Consider the following 21,623-nt stretch of genomic DNA (forward strand, 5'->3'; position numbering starts at 1 on the left):
ACTAGGGAAGCTAAAATGGTTTGTAGTTATTAGACCAATCAAATGATCCCATGCTCAAGAGGGCCACAAGCATATCAGGACCATTCCAGAATGATGTGGTTTCTCCACATCATAGGGTCTTTCTTTCATTTCTCTGAGAAGGTCAGATGATGTCAATCTGATAAAGGTCAACCTGTTGGGATTATCTAGAATGTTTAAACAATGATGTAGCATCACTGGAAAAGGACCACAGGACCCAAGTGGGTCTACACATTTTGATGTAAAACTTCTTGTATTTTTACTGTTAAATATGTTAAAATGGAATGCTATGGTTCTTCCTAGAAGTTCCCAGGATCCTCATATCCCTTTTATAAAAACAAAAAAAAAAAAAATTAAGTAAACTTTCAGAAGATAGGAAGCATTTCTCTTAAAAGTAGAAATGCTCTACAAAACATGAATGGGGAGAAATGGATAAACCAGTAGCACAATATCTGACTCAAAAAAGATGCTTATGGCTGCGCCAAATCATATTTTCCTTAGTAAGTCACACTGAACAAAAAAAGAAGATAAATCACCGTGAAAATGCAAGCGAGCTGGTAATAATAGCCTAGTTATAGCTGCCATGAAATAGTCATTAAGTTATATGCAGCATAAATCTCACAGAGTTTTGTAAATTATGGTGGTTTTTAGAGGCCAAATAAAGATAAACCATACAAACTATGGCTGTGTTTCTCTGTGCTCCTTGGCATGACTTTTTAAAATGCTTAAGCTCAGACTCACAGTACCATATGGTCCTTGAAGCATCTGAAAAAGCATAAAGGTTCAAAACTCTCTTAAGATCCCTCTTTCACACTTTGAAGGTGATCACTCCTAGCCATTCCTTCCCTGCACTCTTGTCTGGCTCTGGCTCACACAAAGGCTGGACAGGCTTCCAGCTCGAGCCTTACACTTCAAGCTGCTCCTGCTTCCAAGGCATATTGGAATAGCAGGTGCTGGAGACGGGCAGTGCTTGCAGGGCTGAACTGGCTGCTGGTGGTTCCAGCCAGCCACCACCTCCACTCCGGAGACCAGCAATAAAATCCCACTTTCTGCCTTCCTCAGTAGACCAGCACATTAGCAAAATTCAGATTCAAAGATGCCCAGGAAAATGTTCCTCTTCTTCCTTTTTGGAGGTTGGTAGTAATCCCCAGTTGGTCTTTCCTCTTAACTGCTTTTTCCCCCTGCTATTTAAACTGAATTCTTATTGCTCCAAATTAAATCCATTCTTTCTGGCCTTGTCATCACTAACTAATGAGAACAATTCCTCTCTTTGCTCCTGGTAGCTGCACTTTGGGTACTTATGGATGAGAATCATATCCTTCTTTAGCCTACTTTTTTTTTTTCTTTTAACAGCAGACTGCACAGGTGATAAAATGGGTTAATTGTTGCTATAAAAATATTTTCTATCCTCATAACGAAGTAATTTTTTCCTCCAAATCATTTTAATTTCTTAGAACTACCCTGTGTCCTTAACAATCTGCAGTGACTGAGGCTGCATTCCTATTGGGCTTATATATACAAGCAAAATGTTGGATATACAATGCACATGAATATAACAATTCTTGGTTATTGTGCTGTTTCCTTTTTGCCCCACCCCATCTGGCTTCAGTTTTTATCACATGTTCCTTATATTTGTATGAGGAAGTTTGCTGCCTAGGGCAGGGGTCATCAAAGTAGAGCCTGTAGCCTGCGTTTTTTTTTTTTTTCTTTTTTTCTTTTTTTTTAAAGTAGGCTCCACACCCAGCATGAAGTCCAACATAGGGCTTGAACTCACAACTCTGAGATCAAGACCTGAGCCAAAATTAAGAGTCAGACGTTTAACCAACTGAGCCACCCAGATACCCCTGCAGCCCGCTTTTATAAAATAAGTTTTTATTGAAATATAATCACACACATTTTTTTAAAAAAACATATTATCTATGGCTGCTTGCACATTACAACAGCAGAGCCGAGGAGCTGTGACAGAGACTGTATCACCTGCAAAGCCCAAAACACTTTCCATCTGGCCCTTAATAGAAAAACATTGCTGACCACCAGCACAGGAGATTATTACCACCAAAGTGGGCTTTGCTACTTGTACCAGGTTAAGGCAAAGTACCAGGTAAATCTCTTATTTACACTTTTGCAGTCTGCTAAATGTTTCATGACAGACCAAACCATACCACTGGAAAGGGAGTCTGGACTCAAAGAGTTTTTCAGTTTTTATCCCTGAAATACCCCCATGGGCATCAAGGTTCACACTGAAAGGGAAGAATGAGGTTTGACACTGGGACAACCGTGGGATAGGGTTCCGACACATGTTGGCAAATGTTATAATCATGTGCCTCTTTGCCGAGTCTATCTAGAACGTTCTGCTGCATTCATCTGGCTCACCGACTCACACCACCAGGAAGACAAAGCAATGGAGGCCAAGGCCTGGTACTCACTATGTGAAGCTGTAGGAAGTCACCGAGGCCCGGAGCACTGTCAATGCGCACCAAGATGCCATCCTTCACGGTGGTGCTGAAACCCACGGCCAGGCGGTCAGAGCGTGTGCTGGGCCGATCGTTGGCCGGCCAGGTGTAGAGGATGAGGCCTCCGCTTTTCCCAAAGATGTATGTAGCGCCAGCTGCGAGAGCAAGGAGAGAGGGAGCCATCAGGGCACTGTGCTGTGCATTGCCCGCTGCAGGCACACTTTTGAGATACTATACAGACAGCTGCAGAGAGGAAACGGCCCCCACGTGCTGGTATTTGGTTACTGAGAGGGATGGCATCCAAAGTCTCGGAAGGCAACTGTCACCCTAGATTACAGATGCAGGCAAAATGAATTAATAACAGAGCAGATGTGAGCAAGAGACGTCCCTAACATCTTCAGTTCCTGCTGTATAATGGCAGAGGGCAAATAACACTCTGTGTCTGAGAGCTCTGGTACTTTGTGACAAACAACCTTCCTGATCTCCTCAAAGGCAGAATTAATTTTCCATCTCGGCTAGGACAGGCATGAGAGGGAAAACTGGTTCCCCCATCTCTTAGCTATCAGAACATTCTGGTCAGTGGAGCCAGGAGCAGTTCCAGGAATGCCTCACAAGACTGAACATAAGGTGTTATGTCTCAAGCCATCATTCTTTTTCATACCTGGACCTTCCACCACCCCCACAGAAAAGAAAGCTGTAGCCAGAGAAAAACATTTGTCTCTTTCACTCTTATGTTGCTATAAAAGAATGTGATAAAAATTAATTCCAGAGGCCTTTAAAAACTTAATTTTTTCCTAGTGTTCGTATTTATCTGGCATTATATAACAGCTTCCCTCTTTTTCAAGCTAAATTTCTAAAAGGAAATATAGAACACATAGAAAAAAATCTCACAATGATGAATTTAGAATGTAAGTGATATTGCCACTTACGAATAGTGGGTTTATCCATGTTTTTAGTACTTACTGTGTTTTCACTCTTATTATTTACAAAGCCAGGGATTAGTAAGAGTATAGTAATTTAAAAATACATAGAAAACAAATAGGAAGAAAAATAAATAAAATATTTGTATCTCATAAATCTTAAAAGTCCATTTTTAAAAACAAATTTTTAAGTCTAAATTTGGAGGAAAGCATTTAGATTTGGTAGCTAGAACAGACCGCATCATTGTAGTTTCTATGGCTATATGTATGTTACCCATAGTGAATACTTCCATATGTTAGTCATCTCAAAGTTCAAAGAATATTTGGCAGATTTTCAGATGTGTTCCCACTGAACATGGTCCAATCCTTGAAACTATTTTAAAGCAGCATTAGATAAGCATTCAAATTTCTTCAACTTTCCTAAAAATCTCCAGCATTGGTTCACATTTAGCTTACAGGGAATACTGGATTGAATTATGTTGTATGAAGAAAAAATGAGTTATGCAGCTTATTTAGAAATAATAAAGTCAACTGCTACGAGGCTAGAATTAGGAGTATATGTCATATGTCATCCTTATTTTAAGCACTAAGCCACATTATACTCTGAGGCATATAGAATCTAATTAAAGGTCACAATTCTAGTCCCTCCAATATGCTCAGTTTGTATATTACGTGTATCATAACATTATCTTCATTTTATGAATGTCTCAATCCTTAGGGGATGGTGTCTGAAAAGACCTCCACAGTCATCTGAAGAATTTGGGATTGTGGTTTGGAGAGTTTATGATTAATTCTTTTTTTAATATTTTATTTACTTACTTATGAGAGACAGAGAGAGAGAGAGAGAGAGGCAGAGACATAGGCAGAGAGAAAAGCAGGCTTCATGCAGGGAGCCCGATGTGGGACTTGATCCCAGGTCTCCAACATCACGCCCTGGGCCAAAGGCAGGCTGAGCCACCCAGGTGTCCCTATGATTAATTCTATATGCAAAACAATATTTGCTCACCATCCACAGATACCCTCAATGCTTCTTAAAATTGGAAATGTGGACATAATGATTTACTCTTGATTTCTTTCCATCTGTGAAGAATTTAAATAATTCCCTTTTCTGTAGATGATTACAAATGTCATCGCCACCCTCTTTATTCTTTATTTGGAAACTGGAAGGTTACTCAGTGATCAATGTATAGAATCACCAAAATGCAAATCAGCCTTTGACATTTTGTGGTAATTTATAAAATCTTATCCTATTCTATCCTAAATATGTAGTGGATCCCACTACAGAGATAAATCCATACTCTATCAGGAAATAATTTTATCATTTTGTTACAAAAAGAACAAGTCCAAGATTGATAACAGCAACACATATGCCTGGTGTTTTCTGATTTAAAAAACCTTTTCAAATTCATTAGCTGGATCTTCACAACGGTTCTATGGGATATTTCATTTGTTAACAACGTGTGGAAACAGAGACCCAAACATCTGAAATAAATGGCACCTCTTTAAGTCATCAGCTTTACCCTCTTGCCTCCAGAAGCTTGTCTTCACCATATGCCAGCCATAGCTTAATAAAATTATACAATAAACTATACCAGTGATGCAAAGTTGACTGTGCTTTATTCTTTTCACATCTTCCTATAAGACCAAAATGGAATGAAAACAAAGCCATAGCCCCCAAACCTGGCATGTTTTCAAAGGCTAGTCTTACCTTCTGACCATAAAAACCTGCTACCCTGCTCATATTTTTTATCCACTGACTATTCAATAATTCTCAATATAAAGAACGTAAAGATAAAGAGCATTTTAAAAGATAAATATACAGCTTCTTATATATAGTGGTTAGGAGATCATAATGGCTTTAAATAAAGAACAAAACCTCACTAATGACAATAGCAGGGTACTTCAAAAAGTAGTCTTAAAAATAATTTTTATTGACTTTGTTGTTCTGAATTTTGGATGCCACCGTATTAGATAATTCTAACTTTGTAGGTGAAAAGGGCAAAAAAGCACAAAGTCCTTAGCATATGGCTTATTCTGCTATATGGAAACAAATCTTAAAATATGTATTCTTGGTACCAAATATCCTAGTATGGGTAAATAAAGACCCTGAATGCTCCCACAGTTCAATGTTGGCTTTACAGGAAGTTAATTAATATTTACAACTTTCTACTGTGAAGACTTGTAATTTTTTCCCTCTTCAGTTAGCTCTGCTATCTTGCATGGTTTTTAAAGATAGATATGCACTTTCTGTTAATTTTAATATAAAATGCCTAGAGTCCTATGGGTAACATGGACTTATTTTGCTTTACATTTTCAAATTAAAAAGTGAATTTTGTTATTTTAAAATGTGGATTACAAATCAACATTTTGGGAACATTCTAAGAACTGTAAGTACCCTCCTTAATCCATTAAAGATTTTCATTTCCAAGCCATGCAATACCACATCACATGCTTTTTCCCCTGAGCCTAGTTTGACTGTTGGTTTCTCACTGTGCTAAGTATGCTGGTGCGAAGATCATACTCCATTTATTAACAATCAGAACCATGAATTTCCTGCTTGCTAGCAAAAAGTGATCAATTCAACTGAAGAAAAACTGCCATGGTGGCATTTTGACCATTTAACATTGCAGGATTTGCAAGTTTGCAAGGCAGCTGAGATTGCTGAGTTCCACCAACACAGTATTTCAGGAATGAAATCTCGACACTGTCACCATTAACCAAGATATGTATACGCACCATTTTCAAACAGTCAACAAATATGACATGTTGTTTATAACACACCACTTCTTTTATCTCAAAAGCACCAGAAAATAGATTTGGCTTATTGTTTTTATTATTAGCAAGCTACTTACTGTGATGGGGCTCATGGTGATTTTGGCAGACCCAGGTATGTGAGGGTATGAATATGTGTGTTTTGGGGTATATTCTGTGTGTGGGATTTGTGGGGGTAAGAAAAGAGTAGGACAGGATCTAGTGAGATCATGAAGGAGTCCTGGAGAATAGCTTTATGTAGTTATACAACAAGCCAATGAAACAGATGATCGATGATTTCTCAAGGAGAATAACAGATAAAATTTTTCTAGGTCATAAAAGCAAGATATGCTTTTATTTCTTCAAGAAATAGTTATTAAATCTGTGGTGCATATTACTGTTTATTTTACTAAAATTTAATTTAATTATTGATGGCAACTTAACTTTTCCTTATTTAGGACATTTGGATAATTATTACTATTGTTGCTTTGACTTCTTAACCTCATGGCCCTGCCATTATGACATTGCTTTCTATTCCCATATCCAAATGGCATGTTATTTTTTTGGCAATTACCGATAGAATCATGGACCTGTTTAGGATTTATATTTGATATAAAAATAATATATACATACATATGTGTATGCATATACATATGTGAGTATGTATAAGAAATAAAGAAAAGTGAGTTAGAAAACTCAATAGACTACTTGAAATTAATTTATTATTTTCTCCATCAAATTATTACAGATAAAAGGCTCCAGAAATGCATCTAAGCATGTTGGCTGGTTACTTATGGTTTTTTTTTTTTTTTTTAAGAAAGAAAACAAAGCAAATCAGCCTTCCCTGAAATAATTTTTGGTTGGTGTTAAAATGAAACAAGTTGGCAAGCAGCTTCCAGGGAAATCTGAGAAGATTAAATTTAAAGGGAACTAGATGATTTACTCATGGACAAATATAGTATGTGCAATAATAAATTAAGTAATAAAATTAGTATAATTCTTGCTGTGCAAACCATCTGGTAGATAAACCAGGGTAAGAAAAAGAAGTCAAACTCCTACCCTAGTGTCTTTGAACATTGCCTGAGAATTTATAAAATCTCATGACATCAAGGTAATATGTCTGTTTTTCTCTATTATTCAGGCTCCTTATTCGTTATTTCTATTGTATTACTCTTTCATCAACCTTATCCACATTTGTGTTCTTTACTGCGAATTGGTAAATCCTTTTGGAAAAAAAACAGACTATCAATGACATAAAATACATCATGCCCATAGAAGCAGTTACTGCTATTCATTTTAAACTATCTTTTAGTCAGATCAATTAACCAGATCTCTAACAAAACCAAAACAGAAAGGCTTAGAAATATCACATATCACTCCTACCAAATGGAAACATAAAGCTCAAGGAGCTCATAATGATTGATGAGCTGAAAAAAATAGTTTCTCGATTTCTTTTACTCAGTTTGCTCTATGGTTCCCCTTCCACACACCCCTGGCTGTCTGGGGAGTGTTCATCACTGTAGGACCTTCTATATTCATAGCACTGCATGGTTTTCAAATTATTTTCTTTGGGAGTATCTCATTTGATGCTTCTTCCTCCAATCCCACTGAAGTGTCAATAGCAAATATTTTCGTTTGAATAAAAGAGAAAATAGAGACTCAGGATTAAGTGACTTCAGCTGGTGTTAAGTGGTAGAGCTGAGAATAGAACCAGAGCTCCCCTTCTTCCATCCTGCCCTCATCTGCCCTCAGACAGCTGTCCTGTTGGCCCATTCCTGAAGGGAATCCTTGGGGACCAAGAGCTCCACAAGAAGAAGGAAGTGAATAGCGGATGGAAAAACTGTGAACAGAACCTCTGCACTACAGAGGGAGCCTCTAGGGAGTACAAAGTAAGTGATACAGATGTTACAAATAGTCCTGCAATGCATTTGTTGAATGGATGGTTTATTATGATCTATTTTGTCGACTCTGGATTTTTTTTGAAATAAACACCGAAACTGATGATAAAAAAGCCTTAAATAAAGCAAAACTGAAGGGACTGAACGTTGAGAGAGAAATTTCATCCATTTTAAAGAACATCCTTTATCTTTGGCAAAGAAATGATCAGATTTACTGCCCAGCTAACTGGGAAACTGACAACGTTGCCTAAGAGTCAAATATATAATCAGGGAGAGCCAAGCCCCATTTCTTAAATGATGCTCAGGCAAGGTGAGCATCCTTACTCCTTTCATCTGGGGCAATTTTTTCCTCTTTCTTGAAGGAAGAATGATTAAAACCAAAGGGCATTAAGCCAGGAAACACAGAGGCAACATTTTAGAGCACATTCCAGAATTCTGGAAGAAAAATTGCGACTTGAAGACTTCCTGGCAGAACCAATGCTGGTTCAGTTTGGTATAAAATCTGCTTCGTATTACTGGAACTCAAACTTGTGCAGAGTGAATTATATATATTGTATCTAATGCCAAAACTTCGATAGAAGCTGATCGGAGAAAAAAAGATAAAACAAATAAAATTCTACCTATAAGCTTATTTTTTTATAAATAAAAAAGGACACTATTATTTAATTCTGGTAGTATTATAAAAAAGAACTATTCTTTATGGATGATTACATGTACAAACCCAATTTTGGCAAATATATTTGGTTGATCCTTTTCATGGGAATGTCATCATGAATTTTCCAGGGACTCTTAAGAGGAGCCAAATAATTATGCTATTTCCAAAACTGATACCAACAATTGAGACGGCCTCCTGCTAGGATTTCTTATACACACCTGTACTTCCCCAAATTCTTTTTTTATTATTATTAATTTAAGATTTTTTATTTATTCATCTGAGAGAGAGCACAAGCAAGGGCAGAGGAAGAGGGAAAAGCAGACTCCCCGCTGAGCAGGGAGCCAGATGCCAGCTTGATCCCAGGACACTGGGATCATGACCTAAGCCAAAGGCAGACACTTAGCATTGGAGTCACCAGGTGTCCCTGTACTCCCCCAAATTCTGAGTAAAATAAAATTACACATAGTTTCTGGGCACTTTCATGACTGCTGACAAACACATGACACTTTCTGAGTCTTAGAGATAATGACATTTTAAGAAACACATTACATCAAAAAACTTTTACAAAGTTATTTTACTCATCAGATATCAGAACTCTTCCACTAGGAAAAAATTGATTAGTGATAGAGAATGCAAATGCTTTCAACATTGAAACTGATCCAAAAATTTAAATTTCCAGGGATACATTTAAATTCCCTTTGCTTAAAAAAGAATCTTCATAAACTCAGTTTTTGTTGTTATTGTTGTTTGTTTGGGACAATTAATTTTTGCACAAATCTTTGTCCTTAAATACTAATGTTAATGCTAATGTTAATACTAATATTAATACTTATGCTAACTATCTGTATGAATCATTTATTATATAATGTACTATAATACAATATTTCAAATTCCTATACCTTTTACTTTAGATATTTTTGCTGTATTAGTATGTTAGGGCTACCATGACAAGGTAACACAGACTGGTGGCTTAAACAAAAGAAATTTATCTCCAGCAACTCTGAAGGCTATTATTTTGATATTGAGGTGTCAGTAGGGTTGGTTTCTTCTAAAATGGCTGTTTTCTCCCTGTGTCAACACATGGCCTACTCTCTTTACCCATCTGTATTCTAATTCTTCTTAAAAGGACACCAGTCATATTAGATTAGCACCCCTTCCAATGGCCTCATTTTAACTTGTATACCCTCTTTAGAGACCCTATCTCCAATTGCAGTGACATTTGGAGATACAGGAGGTTAAGTCTTCAACATATGAATTTTGAGGACACACAATTCAGCCCATAATAGTTACTTTCCCAGTTTCAAAGATGAGGGAAATTTTAGAATGAGGTAAAATAACTTGCTTAAGATCTAGTAGAATCAGGAATTTTATCAAGATCTACTAACTCAAAGATCTACATTCTTTTCATTATGCTAAGCTCTATCCCTACTGTGCTTACCTTTTATCTTTGCCTGTGTATCTGAGTGTAGAGAGATGGCAATGAAGATGAACAGAAGAACAATGGCTTCCTAACATGTAGCCAAGAAAACAAAGCAAAACAAAAGAAAATCACAAACCAGATGGAAACTCAATGCCCTCATGATGGAAATGGCAGTATAGGGGTGATCATTTTATTTTATTTAAATGATGGTGGCTTAATAGGAGCTTGTTCTCTGGAAAGTGTATAAAAGCAAGGTCAGAAAATAGGCTTCTCCTCATTAATTACACCGCATTCCTAAAAATCTAAATTCTGAAGGGGTGGACTCTATATGAATTTTATTTCAGAGAATATCTTACAGCCAATTTAATTTAACTTTCATAACCAAGCTGTTTCTTATATAGCAAAACAAAGTAATACCTAGGAAATTGCACAGTATTCAGGTTTAAGGAAATAAATATTAAGTTTTATTGTCAAACGAAATGAAAATCCAGAACCTTTCTTTACCATGAGCTACTGGAGGACAGGGCTGTTTAATTTATCTCTCTATCAACACTGAATGCTCAGGAAATAAATGTTGTTGAATTAATCAATAAAATCTGGCTCACCTATACTTTCATATCTTCATACTGTCATTCAGGTATCTGCCCATTAATCCTTCTCAGCTTTTTGTCATTTCATCTTGATGTGGAAATATTTTATAAATACTCATCAATTAGGGTTCATAACACCTCCCCAGGCAGAGAACAGAGCTTCCAATTTATAAAAGAAAGCTAACCACAAAAATGTTTGAATAATTTTTCTTTGGTGAATTTTTGGCAGGCTCAGAGATGAAAATCACATCCATCTTCAGTCAAATTGTTTTATGTTACCCTTCAGTTCCTAAATCATGTGGCAAACAGTTTTTAGTAATATTCATATATATTTATATACATATATATGTAGGTATATGAATACATCTTGGATTTAACCTACCAATAATATACAGTAAAAAAGCAATGCAACATATTTAATAATGACAATGTCATTATTCTACATACCATTATGCAAAGACCATATATACATTTGTCCTTAGGCAAAATATAAATGAATGAAAATAAAAATGATAATTTTATAATTACTCATCAGACTTTTCTGTAACATTTTTTAAGAAACTCATTCCTTCTGATGACATCTCATGGGACATAGAATAAAAGAGAGGTTCAGAGTGCATTCATCTGTCTCCTTTTCCTCCTTTTATTCCACAGCTTTGAAATACCTTCTCTAATAAGAGCAATCAAGGGATTTCTAAGTACTGAATATCCTCTGGAAAAAAAAATACAGATAAAGAGCAGTTGCTTATTTCTAGTGCTTTGATTTAAATGCTAGATTTATATGGACTTCACACTTTCAAGGAACCAGAGACCATAAACAGATAACTTTGGTGTATTTGTGGCTCTAATTCATAAAACATGATTTTCCTGGAAAAGTTAGGTTATATTTTTAAGAGTATTGGCTCTTGCTTCTATGAGATACATATCTCTTAACCATAGAACCCATATCAGAATTAAGCAAAAGGAAGAAACTTCAACTATTATGGTCGATTCTGTTATTTCATAATCATTTATGTTCACTGTGCCCCAGTTTCCCCATTATTAAGAGGTGATGATACTTCTCCTACCTCCTCATTTCAAAAAGTAGCGGTAACGATCAAAACAGCTATCATGTGCACTATACAGAACTCTAGAAATAATTTAGTTTTTCTGTTTCATGGTGATCACCTCAAAGTACCTAACATTTTAGTATCTGTAGAATTTAATTGTTCCAGGTGCCCAGTACATCTTCCTTTTTGTCTTGCCACACTAAGCCCCTTCATATGGAAATGATAATTTTCTCCCATACCAATCGTGATTTCAATGGAAATTGTCTGTAAAAGTCTTTAACAGATTTTTGCCTGTTACATACAACATTAGCTAAGGCGTGATAATAAACCTGAGTTGGACCAACTGGAGCATTTCACTGAATTATTATTATTATATTATTATTATTAATTATTATTATTTTATAACCTGGAAGGAGAGGAATACTCCATCAGTTTCTCTGATAATAGAGTTATGCCATAAATGGCACACAGCTGCCATGGCAACAATTCCTACCAAAGGAAAAAACTTGGGAGAAAATAAACTCTAACCCAAAGAGTGAAGTCGAACTTTTGAATTGAGAGTTGGACATACATAGAAAACTCATCTTTGGAGTACTTGGTTTTAATGGCCTGTGTTATGAAGTTGAAACTTTGTCTCATATAAAATTCTCAATAGCTAATTTGTTTAAGTAAGCTCAGCTTTTCTTTCTTTCACAACTAGAAGAGTCCTTGACAGTAAAGAACCCCTGGTAACTATCACTGTGCCTGGAACATAAAGGGCATGTAAATGTTTTTTAAATTGGCAAAGGATGACCAAGATGATTAAGTGATAAGTTACCTAGAGATTTAACCTAAGAAGCACATTCAAGTGATTCAGATATATTTCAAATTGGAGTATTTATAACACTGATCATGTTCTTGTTGATAAAGAAATCCTTAATGATTTCTACACATTTATACACATATATGGTTATACATATATATATATATCCAATAATTAGAATATTAATGAAAAGAGACTGCTTTATATCAAGTTCTATAAACTACAGATAAAATTTTACTTAGAAGAAAATGCCCTAAATAATAATAAAGGAAATGAATATAAATGAACTGAAATGTCAACTTAAGACATGATTATGAAAATAAATAAAATTAATAAGCTAGTATGTGATGACTAGTAAAAGCTAGAATTTACCCAACACTTTTAAAAAAATAATAGAGGAGTTAAAAAAAATCCCCAAAGCTTATACTTTAAAATGTCAAATAAAGCATATAAATCCTTGAAAAACCAGAAGAAAAATTAAAAGAGAAAACAATAGTATAGTAGAAATTACAAAGGGGATATAACCACAAACATAGACAATATTAAAATATAAAAGAATATTTTATACAAGTTTAGAAAAATATATTTAAAAACCAGAAGAAAGGGACCCTTAGGTGGCTCAGTGATTGTCTGCCTTCAGCTCAGGTCCTGATCCTGGAGTCCAGGATCAAGTCCTGCATTGGGCTCCTTCCGGGGATCCTGCTTCTCCCTCTGCTTGTGTTTCTGCCTCTCTCTCTCTCTCTCTCTCTCTCTGTGTGTGTCTCTCATGAATAAATAAATAAAATCTTAAAAAAAAACAGAAGAAATTGATCCCTTCTAGGAAAAATATGATTTTCCAAATGTTTCTAAGAAAAACTAGATACACTCAGTAGACTAAGGTCCCCAGAAACCACTGGAAAGATGATTCAAATTCTATTCAAAAGATAAGGATGATACAAAAGATACTAGATGATTTTACAAATAAGTTTTATCTAACTTTCAAAGAAAATATAATTCCTAAATTATTCAAATTATACCAGATCACAGGCAAGGTGAGAAATCTTCCCCAATTCACTTACAAATTCAATGTATTTGTAATACCAACACCTGATAAATATACAGCAGAAAAACAACAAAACACTAGGCTAATTTCACTTATGAATACTGATTAAATATTTTTCTGAATAAACTTCAATGGTATGTTAAAAGAATAATACACCATTCCAAGAATATGATAAATAGTATATCTAAACATAAAGGTATCTGTTAGCAAAGTTCATTATATCACCTAATTAAGGTGGAATTAGAATGCAATTTTATTTAGGATTTTTAAAAGTACTTGAGAAACTCAGTAGTCACTCCTTCAAAAACTTTACTTAAAATAGAAATTGTAAAAAGCATTTTAATATGATAATGACTATCAAAACCTATATGCAACTTCATACTAAATAGTAAAATTATATAGCCTTTGCCATTATAATAAAAAAAAAGAGAGATGTTCATTATCGAGGTATTATTCAACACTGTTTTAGAAGTTCTTACTAAAATAATAAAGCAATAAAATGAAATTATCTATAACATATTGGGAAAGAATACAATATTTTTAAGGATATGATTGAATACATACATCTCCCTAATAACCTATTTGAAACTTAAAATTAATGAGATCAATTGATAAGTTGGTCCAATATAAAATAAATACATAAAAATCAATAGCTTGTCACCACTGCATAGTTGGTCAAATGATTTTTGACAAGGGTGCCAAGACATCAATGGAGAAATGAGAATATTTTCATCAAATGATTCTGGAAAAAATATATGTCTATATACATAAAAAATGAAGTTGAATGCTTATAGCATATACAAAAGTTAATTCAAAATGGATCAATGATCTAATTGTAAGAGTTAAAGCTATAAAATTCTTAGAAGACAACATAGGAGAAAAGCTTCATAATACTGAATTTGGATTTTTTAAAAATTATATCAAAAGGACAGACAACAAAAGAATAAAATAGATAAACTTTGAAAAACTTGTGCATTAAAGGACACTATCAACAGAAGAAAAGTAAGCCACAAAATGAGAAAAAAGATTTGCAAATCATATATCTGATATGGGATTTATATCCAGAATATATAAAGTACTCATACAACTCAACAACAAAACAACCCAGTTACAAAATGGGGAAAAGACTTGAATAGATATTTCTTCAAACGTATACAAATGGCCAATAAGCTCATGAAAAGATATTTAACATCAGTAATCATGAGGGAAATACAAATCAAAATCATAATGAGTTATCACTTCATATTCAATAAAATGGCTATTATCAAACAGACAGAAAATAGGTGTTGACAAGGATGTGGAGAAATTGGAACCCTTTTGTGCTGCTGGTGGGAATGTAAAATGGTACAGCTACTGTGACAGTGTGGCAGTTCCTCAAAAATTTAGATGTATAATTACCATAAGGTCTATCAATTCTACTTCTAAGTGCATAACAAAACAAAATAAAATGAAACAAACAAACAAAACACAACGAAAGCAAGGAGTCAACCAGATATTGTACAGCCACATTCAAAGCAGCATTATTCATTTTAGCCCTAAAAGTGGTAACAACCCAAATGTCCATTGTTGGATAAATGGATAAAATAAAATACTGGTGTATGCACACAATGGAATCTTAGCTTTAAAAAGGAATGAAATTCTGATACCTACTACATGATGAAACATGAAGGCATGCTAAGTGAAATAAACCAAATACAAAAGGACAAGTATTGCATGACTCCAGTTACATGACATACCAAGAATTGTCAAATTCATAGAAACAGAAGTAGAATAGTGGTTATTAGAAAAGAGGGAGATGGGAAGCAATTGTTTAATAGGCACAGTTTCAGTTGGGGTGATGAAAAAGCTTTGGAGATGGTTGAGATGGTTGTACAACAATGTGAATGTACTCAACGTTTCTGAACTATGTGCTTGAAAATGGTTAAAATGTATTTTTTTCATTTTGTATATTTTACCACAATAAAAAAAGCAAGAGCTTGTTTTAATAATAGTAACTACCAGGTTGAAATGAAAAAGAGAAATCCCAATCACAATAACAAAAATCTATAAAATATCTTAATGCAACAAGAAAGCTATATAAAGAAAAGCTATATAAAGGAAAGTATAATTTTGGGAGCACATAAAACATGACTATATATATGAAGATACATATGTTACTGAAGGAAAATATGAATATATCAATAAACATGTTAATTTTTATAGCACCTCTAAATAGAAACTCAAGTTCTTTTCAAGTTCATAAAGAAAAAGATGTATGATTCACCAAGAAAATTTTAAAAGGAAGAATAAAGAAAGGGGACTAGCTTTAGTAGATTTAAAAATTTACTATAGTCAAGATAATCTATTCTTAGAAGAAAAATAGAGCGCACAATTAGTAAAAATTAAACACAACATTATGCAAAAAAAAGTTTTGTTGGATCCTTTCTATATACTAAGAAGAACATCATATGTATAGTGCAATATAAATTCTAGAGTAGAGATATGTTCAAAATGAGATAGGAACCCATAGGAGAGGGTCAGCAGCTTTAAATAAAGATTGGACTGAATATATATAGCAAAGAGAGAGAGATGATCACCATACTAATCCATTATCTTACATAATTACAAATGTTTTCTTGTGATGAGAACTTTTAAAATTTACTCTTAGCAACTTTCAAATATGTAATACATTCTCATTAACTATAGTTATCGTGCTGTACATGACATCCCCAGAATGTATTTTTATACCTAGAAGTTTGAACCTTTGACTCCCTTCACCCATTTCCCCCACCCCCCTCCCCCTACCTCGGACAACGGAGTCTTGAGTTCATTTTATTTAGATTCCACATATTAGTGTTATCATTATGTCCTGAACTTTAAACTAATATAATTTTATATGTCAATTATATCTCAATAAAACTGGAAAAAAATAAAATTAAAACATGTCAAAAAAATGTCAAAGCAAAAAAAAAAAGACTTCTAATGAGTTTTGGGGTAAAAGGGTATCTACCTGATTTTATTTTATTTTTTATTTTATTTTTTATAAATTTATTTTTTATTGGTGTTCAATTTGCCAACATAGAGAATAACACCCAGTGCTCATCCTGTCAAGTGCCCCCCTCAGTGCCCATCACCCAGTCACCCCTCACCCCCGCCCACCTCCCCTTCCACCACCCGTAGTTCGTTTCCCAGAGTTAGGAGTCTCTCATGTTCTGTCTCCCTCCCTGATATTTCCCACTCATTTTTTCTCCTTTCCCCTTTATTCCCTTTCACTATTTTTTATATTCCCCAAGTGAATGAGACCATATAAAGGATTGTCCTTCTCCGATTTACTGGAAGGAGCCTTGGTGTCCATCGAAAGATGAATGGATAAAGAAGATGTGGTCTATGTATACAATGGAATATTACTCAGCCATTAGAAATGACAAATACCCACCATTTGCTTCGACGTGGATGGAACTGGAGGGTATCTAACCTGATTTTAAAGGAGAGGAAGGACATTCAATTTGGAGGTCATGAGCAAAGGTGTGAAAGAATGAAGTATATTTGGGGAACACAAATGGCATGGTATCTTTTGGCCAGTGTATAGGCTGAAGGGCTGAGAATAGAGCAGACAGGTCCAGAAAATTGGCTAGTCACAGCAGCAGAGCACTGAATTCCAGCTTCAGTTATTTGTCTTTTAGCAGACAATCCAGTATTTTAATACACAAGCCAGTGTTTTCCACATAATGTTTTTGGTTTTGTCTTCTAGTAACAGAACTATTTCAAGAGTTATATGTACAATAAGCATTCTCCACCAAATCATTGTGTAGCTTTCTGAAACACATAACGTTTATTTAGCAATTGTACTAAAGCCACTCCAACACAAAAACACAATTTAAAGAACGATTTTAATATTTAAAAAGTTTGATAATGACCACTTTGGTCAAAGAGAAAGTATGACCATATCTGTGCTTGACGGAAAGTACTTTGGCTATGGTGTGGGAGATGGAAGGAGAAAAGCTTGCCCATATGGCTCTAGGTGGAGGCCAGTGCCAAAGCCAGGATATGAGACATGTGAGCTGAGCCTGTGTCAGTGGGAGGGAAAAATGAGAGGAAGGAATGGATACCGAAGACGTGAAAAGTAAATGGAATTGGTGATCCATTTAACATTTGGGGACAAGAAGAGAGGCACTGAAGCTGACTCAATCTTCAAGTTTGGGCAACTAAAATTGTAGATAGAAAAGGAAGCATTGCTTAAGGCATGAAAATGACAACTTAATTTTGGGGTTACTGACTTTTGTATGCCTGTAAGATAATGTCAGTGGTTCAGTTAGAGCTCCAGAATGACAAAGGATCAATGCCATGGTTTTAAGGCCCAAGTGACTATGCTATTGTGTCATCAAAGAATGTACCCAGATCCTACACAGTGATTTCCCAAGCATGTATTATTGGCATGTGGAAGACCTACAAGAATATGTAAAACTGATGTGCCCAAAGAATACCCACTGAGCATATAGTTATTTGCCTTTTCTCTGGTCTGTCTCTAGCAATAGACAAGCATAGTTTGCATGTGGTTTATATAGTAATAATACAGTAATAATAGTAATATTATATATAAATACACATACAATATATAGCATATAGCAATAATAGTACTTACATAATTTTGCATTTATTTCTTTTAAAAATTGTATTTATTTATTCATGAGAGACACAGAGAGAGAGAGAGACAGAGACATAGGCAGAGGGAAAAGCAGGCTCCATGCAGGAAGCCTGATGTGAGACTCAATCCCGGGACTACAGGATCACACCTTGAGCTAAAGCAGACGCTCAACCGCTGAGTCACCCAGGCATACCTATTTCTTTTCTATTATAGTTTTTGAACCTCTTTATACTATCATAGTTGTCATTTTAAATGGTTGCATAATATTCCATGGAGTGATGGGCTCTAACTTTGCACTCCTATTTGTTGAGCCCTTATGTTGTTTGTTTTGTCCGGGGGTATAAATTGGAGCAAGAAAGGCGATTTGATATAATATTTGACTCTGCTTAATATATATAACACTTCTGTTCTTCTGAATAAAATTAAATATATCTCTGAGAGTATTAAGCCAGATGGTTTCATTCTTCTTGAAACAAAGATAGTCTATAATCAAGAGTCACATAAGAAACCAAAATGGATCAAGGTCAACTCCTGGTTGTCAGAGCCATTTTTCATTATTCACTCGACAAAACATTATCCCTCACCTCTTACCAATGGTCAAACACATCATTGCATTAATATATAATATTTTGATAATTAGTTTCCAGTTTACTTTTTAAACTGATTTCCTCTGAATATATTAGCTACTCATTTTCTTAATATTTTATCCCCTTCAAAGCTTCAGCTTATAGCTTCTATTTTTCTCCCTTTATTACTTTTACCAAGACAATTGCCCTTTGCTAATATTCGGTGATTCTCATCTCTCCTGCCTAATTAAATATATTTCAAACACATCTTCCATCTCAGTCTCTCTGTCTCCCCTCAGCACCTCCCCACATCCCTTGAAAGTGTGCCTATGCTTTAGTACCTGATGGTGAAAACAATTTTTTACTTGTTCTTCACCATGTACCTTGTGGGAGGTGTCTGCATTATCCCTCTTTTAAAAACTGCTCTCTAGTCACCAGGCCCTGGAGTGAGGCACTTTCTGTATACCTGGTCCTGGCCTTATGTTTCTATTCACAAAGCCAGGCTGCAAGTCCATAAAAAACTAATTTCCCAGGCCCTCTTCTTAGTTTTAATATGATAACTTTAGCATTGATTCAACAGTACAGATATGACATTCTGCAAATAAACAGCAGTCACTTCCATCAAAGCTTAAAGATTTGTTATGATGGATATATTCAGACACACCAGTCTCTTTTTAGAAAATGCAATTTTATGGAAAAATACAAGATAATTGGTCTTTAGCTCTTGCAATAAACTTAGATAGCACCTGCCATATTTAAATTAATACAGTGCTTCTCCCTGTGAGATGAGGCCTTCTGATTAACTCAATCATGTGAAAAGATTCAGACATTGCTCATGTGTGCTTAGACTGAACATTGTTTTTTTGATGTGGTTATTTTTTTTAAATGATGTGATACTTGTCCATCTACTAAGTAAAGGAAATTGAAAGTTCTTTATTCAGCCATATATCCTGCCTGTCCTTATCTCTCAGACTCAGGTTTGCCTCACATTGTGTCACATAGGTGGTAGGTTTTATTGGGTGCTGGAAGATTCTCCAAAGCAATGACCTAGTATTTGAAGTATCTGTGTGAACACTAGCTCTGCTTCCCAGAGATCACATACACATCACTCTCGAGGATTTATTCCCTTTCCCATTGTCCCCATTTCCTCTGACTCTAGCTGGCACAGTGCAGATCAAGAAACTCAGAGGACAGCTTTGCTCCTTTTAATCTCTCTTAAACCAGCCGCAAGAACGAATCAGACTCACATGGCTAGAGCAGCAGAATGTAAAGTGCCAAGGCTGGCATTTCAATCTGGTTCTCCTACTTCCGGAGAAAGCCTGGAAATGAAGAGTGAAGAGGATCCTTCCAGGGGACAAATTAAAGCTCTAAGTGTCTACCTGCATTGAAGCAACTAGTGACCCAAAGGCATGGCTGGTATGACTTTGTCAATAAGGGAGAAAACACATAATCTCTGAAGAGGGTCCTCTTACCCATCATAACTGGTGGTAATTCAATTTCCCTAATTTTCCCATTCAACTTGACCCTTTAACATGTGTCCAAAGTTTTACTTTAAAGTGAACAGTCGGGATCCCTGGGTGGCGCAGCGGTTTGGCGCCTGCCTTTGGCCCAGGGCGCGATCCTGGAGACCGGGATGGAATCCCACGTCGGGCTCCCGGTGCATGGAGCCTGCTTCTCCCTCCGCCTGTGTCTCTGCCTCTCTCTCTCTCTCTCTCTGTGACTATCATAAATAAATTAAAAATTAAAAAAAAAATAAAGTGAACAGTCTTCCAATAAATAAATAAATAAATAAATAAATAAATAAATAAAGTGAACAGTCTTCCCAAGTGAACATAGCCTTTAGGGAGAAGCCCGTGGACAATAGGGGTATAAAGATATCTTGTGTTAACTATGTGAAAACGATAGACATGAATCACACCACTATTTTTAAAATAATCTTTATGTCACAACGATGACCTACAGACTCAGTATCCATTGTAAATGCTGAAGCTGGTTGCCCAGCAGGGGTTAGAGACTGCACGGACATCATCAGATTGTAAATTCCCTGGAGGTGATAGAAGTATCATGTGATTTTTTGTGTCCCCATGATGGCTGAGTCCCTTGCTGGGCACATAAAATCATGTAGTATATAAAAGCTAGAAGGAGACTATGAGAGCCACAATTTGGTGTCCTCGTCTATAAAGGCAAATACTGAGGCCCAAAGTGGTTACAGAATTTGTCCAAAGTGACAATGATGAGTTGCATGGCCACAGGAGAACACTCTCCTGACACCAGTCCGGCACCCTTCCTATATTCTTTCTGCTATCTCTAAATAAGCAATTTTAAAAATTGTTTAATTAACAATTTTAATTCATTCATTTAGACTCCATTGCTTAAGGATACTATTTGGGTAGTAAGAATCACTATGGAACAGGGTGTGTGTGTGTGTGTGTGAGAGAGAGAGAGAGAGAGAGGGAGAAAGTATGGAAATAGGTATATATGTGACAAGAAATGGGTGCAGAGAAGACAGAAATATGATCACATAACTTATACTCTGTTACATCAGTATTTACTCTTCGTGTATATGCTTTATTGGGTACATAATGATCTGAAGCCTTATATTTGAGTACATAAAATAACAAATCATATATAAAAGGAGTCCTGTTCTGATTCATCTTTCTTAGTCCTCAAGGCAAAGAAGAGTGAAAATATCTGAAAAAGTTACAGCTCAATCACTACATCTAAGTTAAAGCTGGAATTTCTGTGCTCCCTGGAAAAGGATCTACTTTGAGCTTTATGGCATTTCCCCAAGTCCTAAGCTTTACATTATAGGGGAACATTGCTAGTCCACAAATC

General features: G+C 35.4%; 1 protein-coding gene across 6 annotated transcripts in view; it reads right to left on the reverse strand.

The window, feature by feature from the left end:
• Positions 1-21,623, reverse strand: part of NRXN3 (neurexin 3) — a 1,543,117-nt gene that overhangs the window by 345,099 nt on the left and 1,176,395 nt on the right. For all 6 annotated transcript variants that reach the window (XM_041758643.1, XM_041758640.1, XM_041758644.1 and 3 more), the window contains one exon: positions 2,445-2,626. In XM_041758643.1, coding sequence (XP_041614577.1) covers positions 2,445-2,626 — 182 coding nt within the window. The remainder of the gene's footprint in view (positions 1-2,444; positions 2,627-21,623) is intronic.

Source organism: Vulpes lagopus, chromosome 6 (assembly GCF_018345385.1).
Source record: "Vulpes lagopus strain Blue_001 chromosome 6, ASM1834538v1, whole genome shotgun sequence".
In the NCBI taxonomy this organism is placed as follows: Eukaryota; Metazoa; Chordata; class Mammalia; order Carnivora; family Canidae; genus Vulpes; species Vulpes lagopus.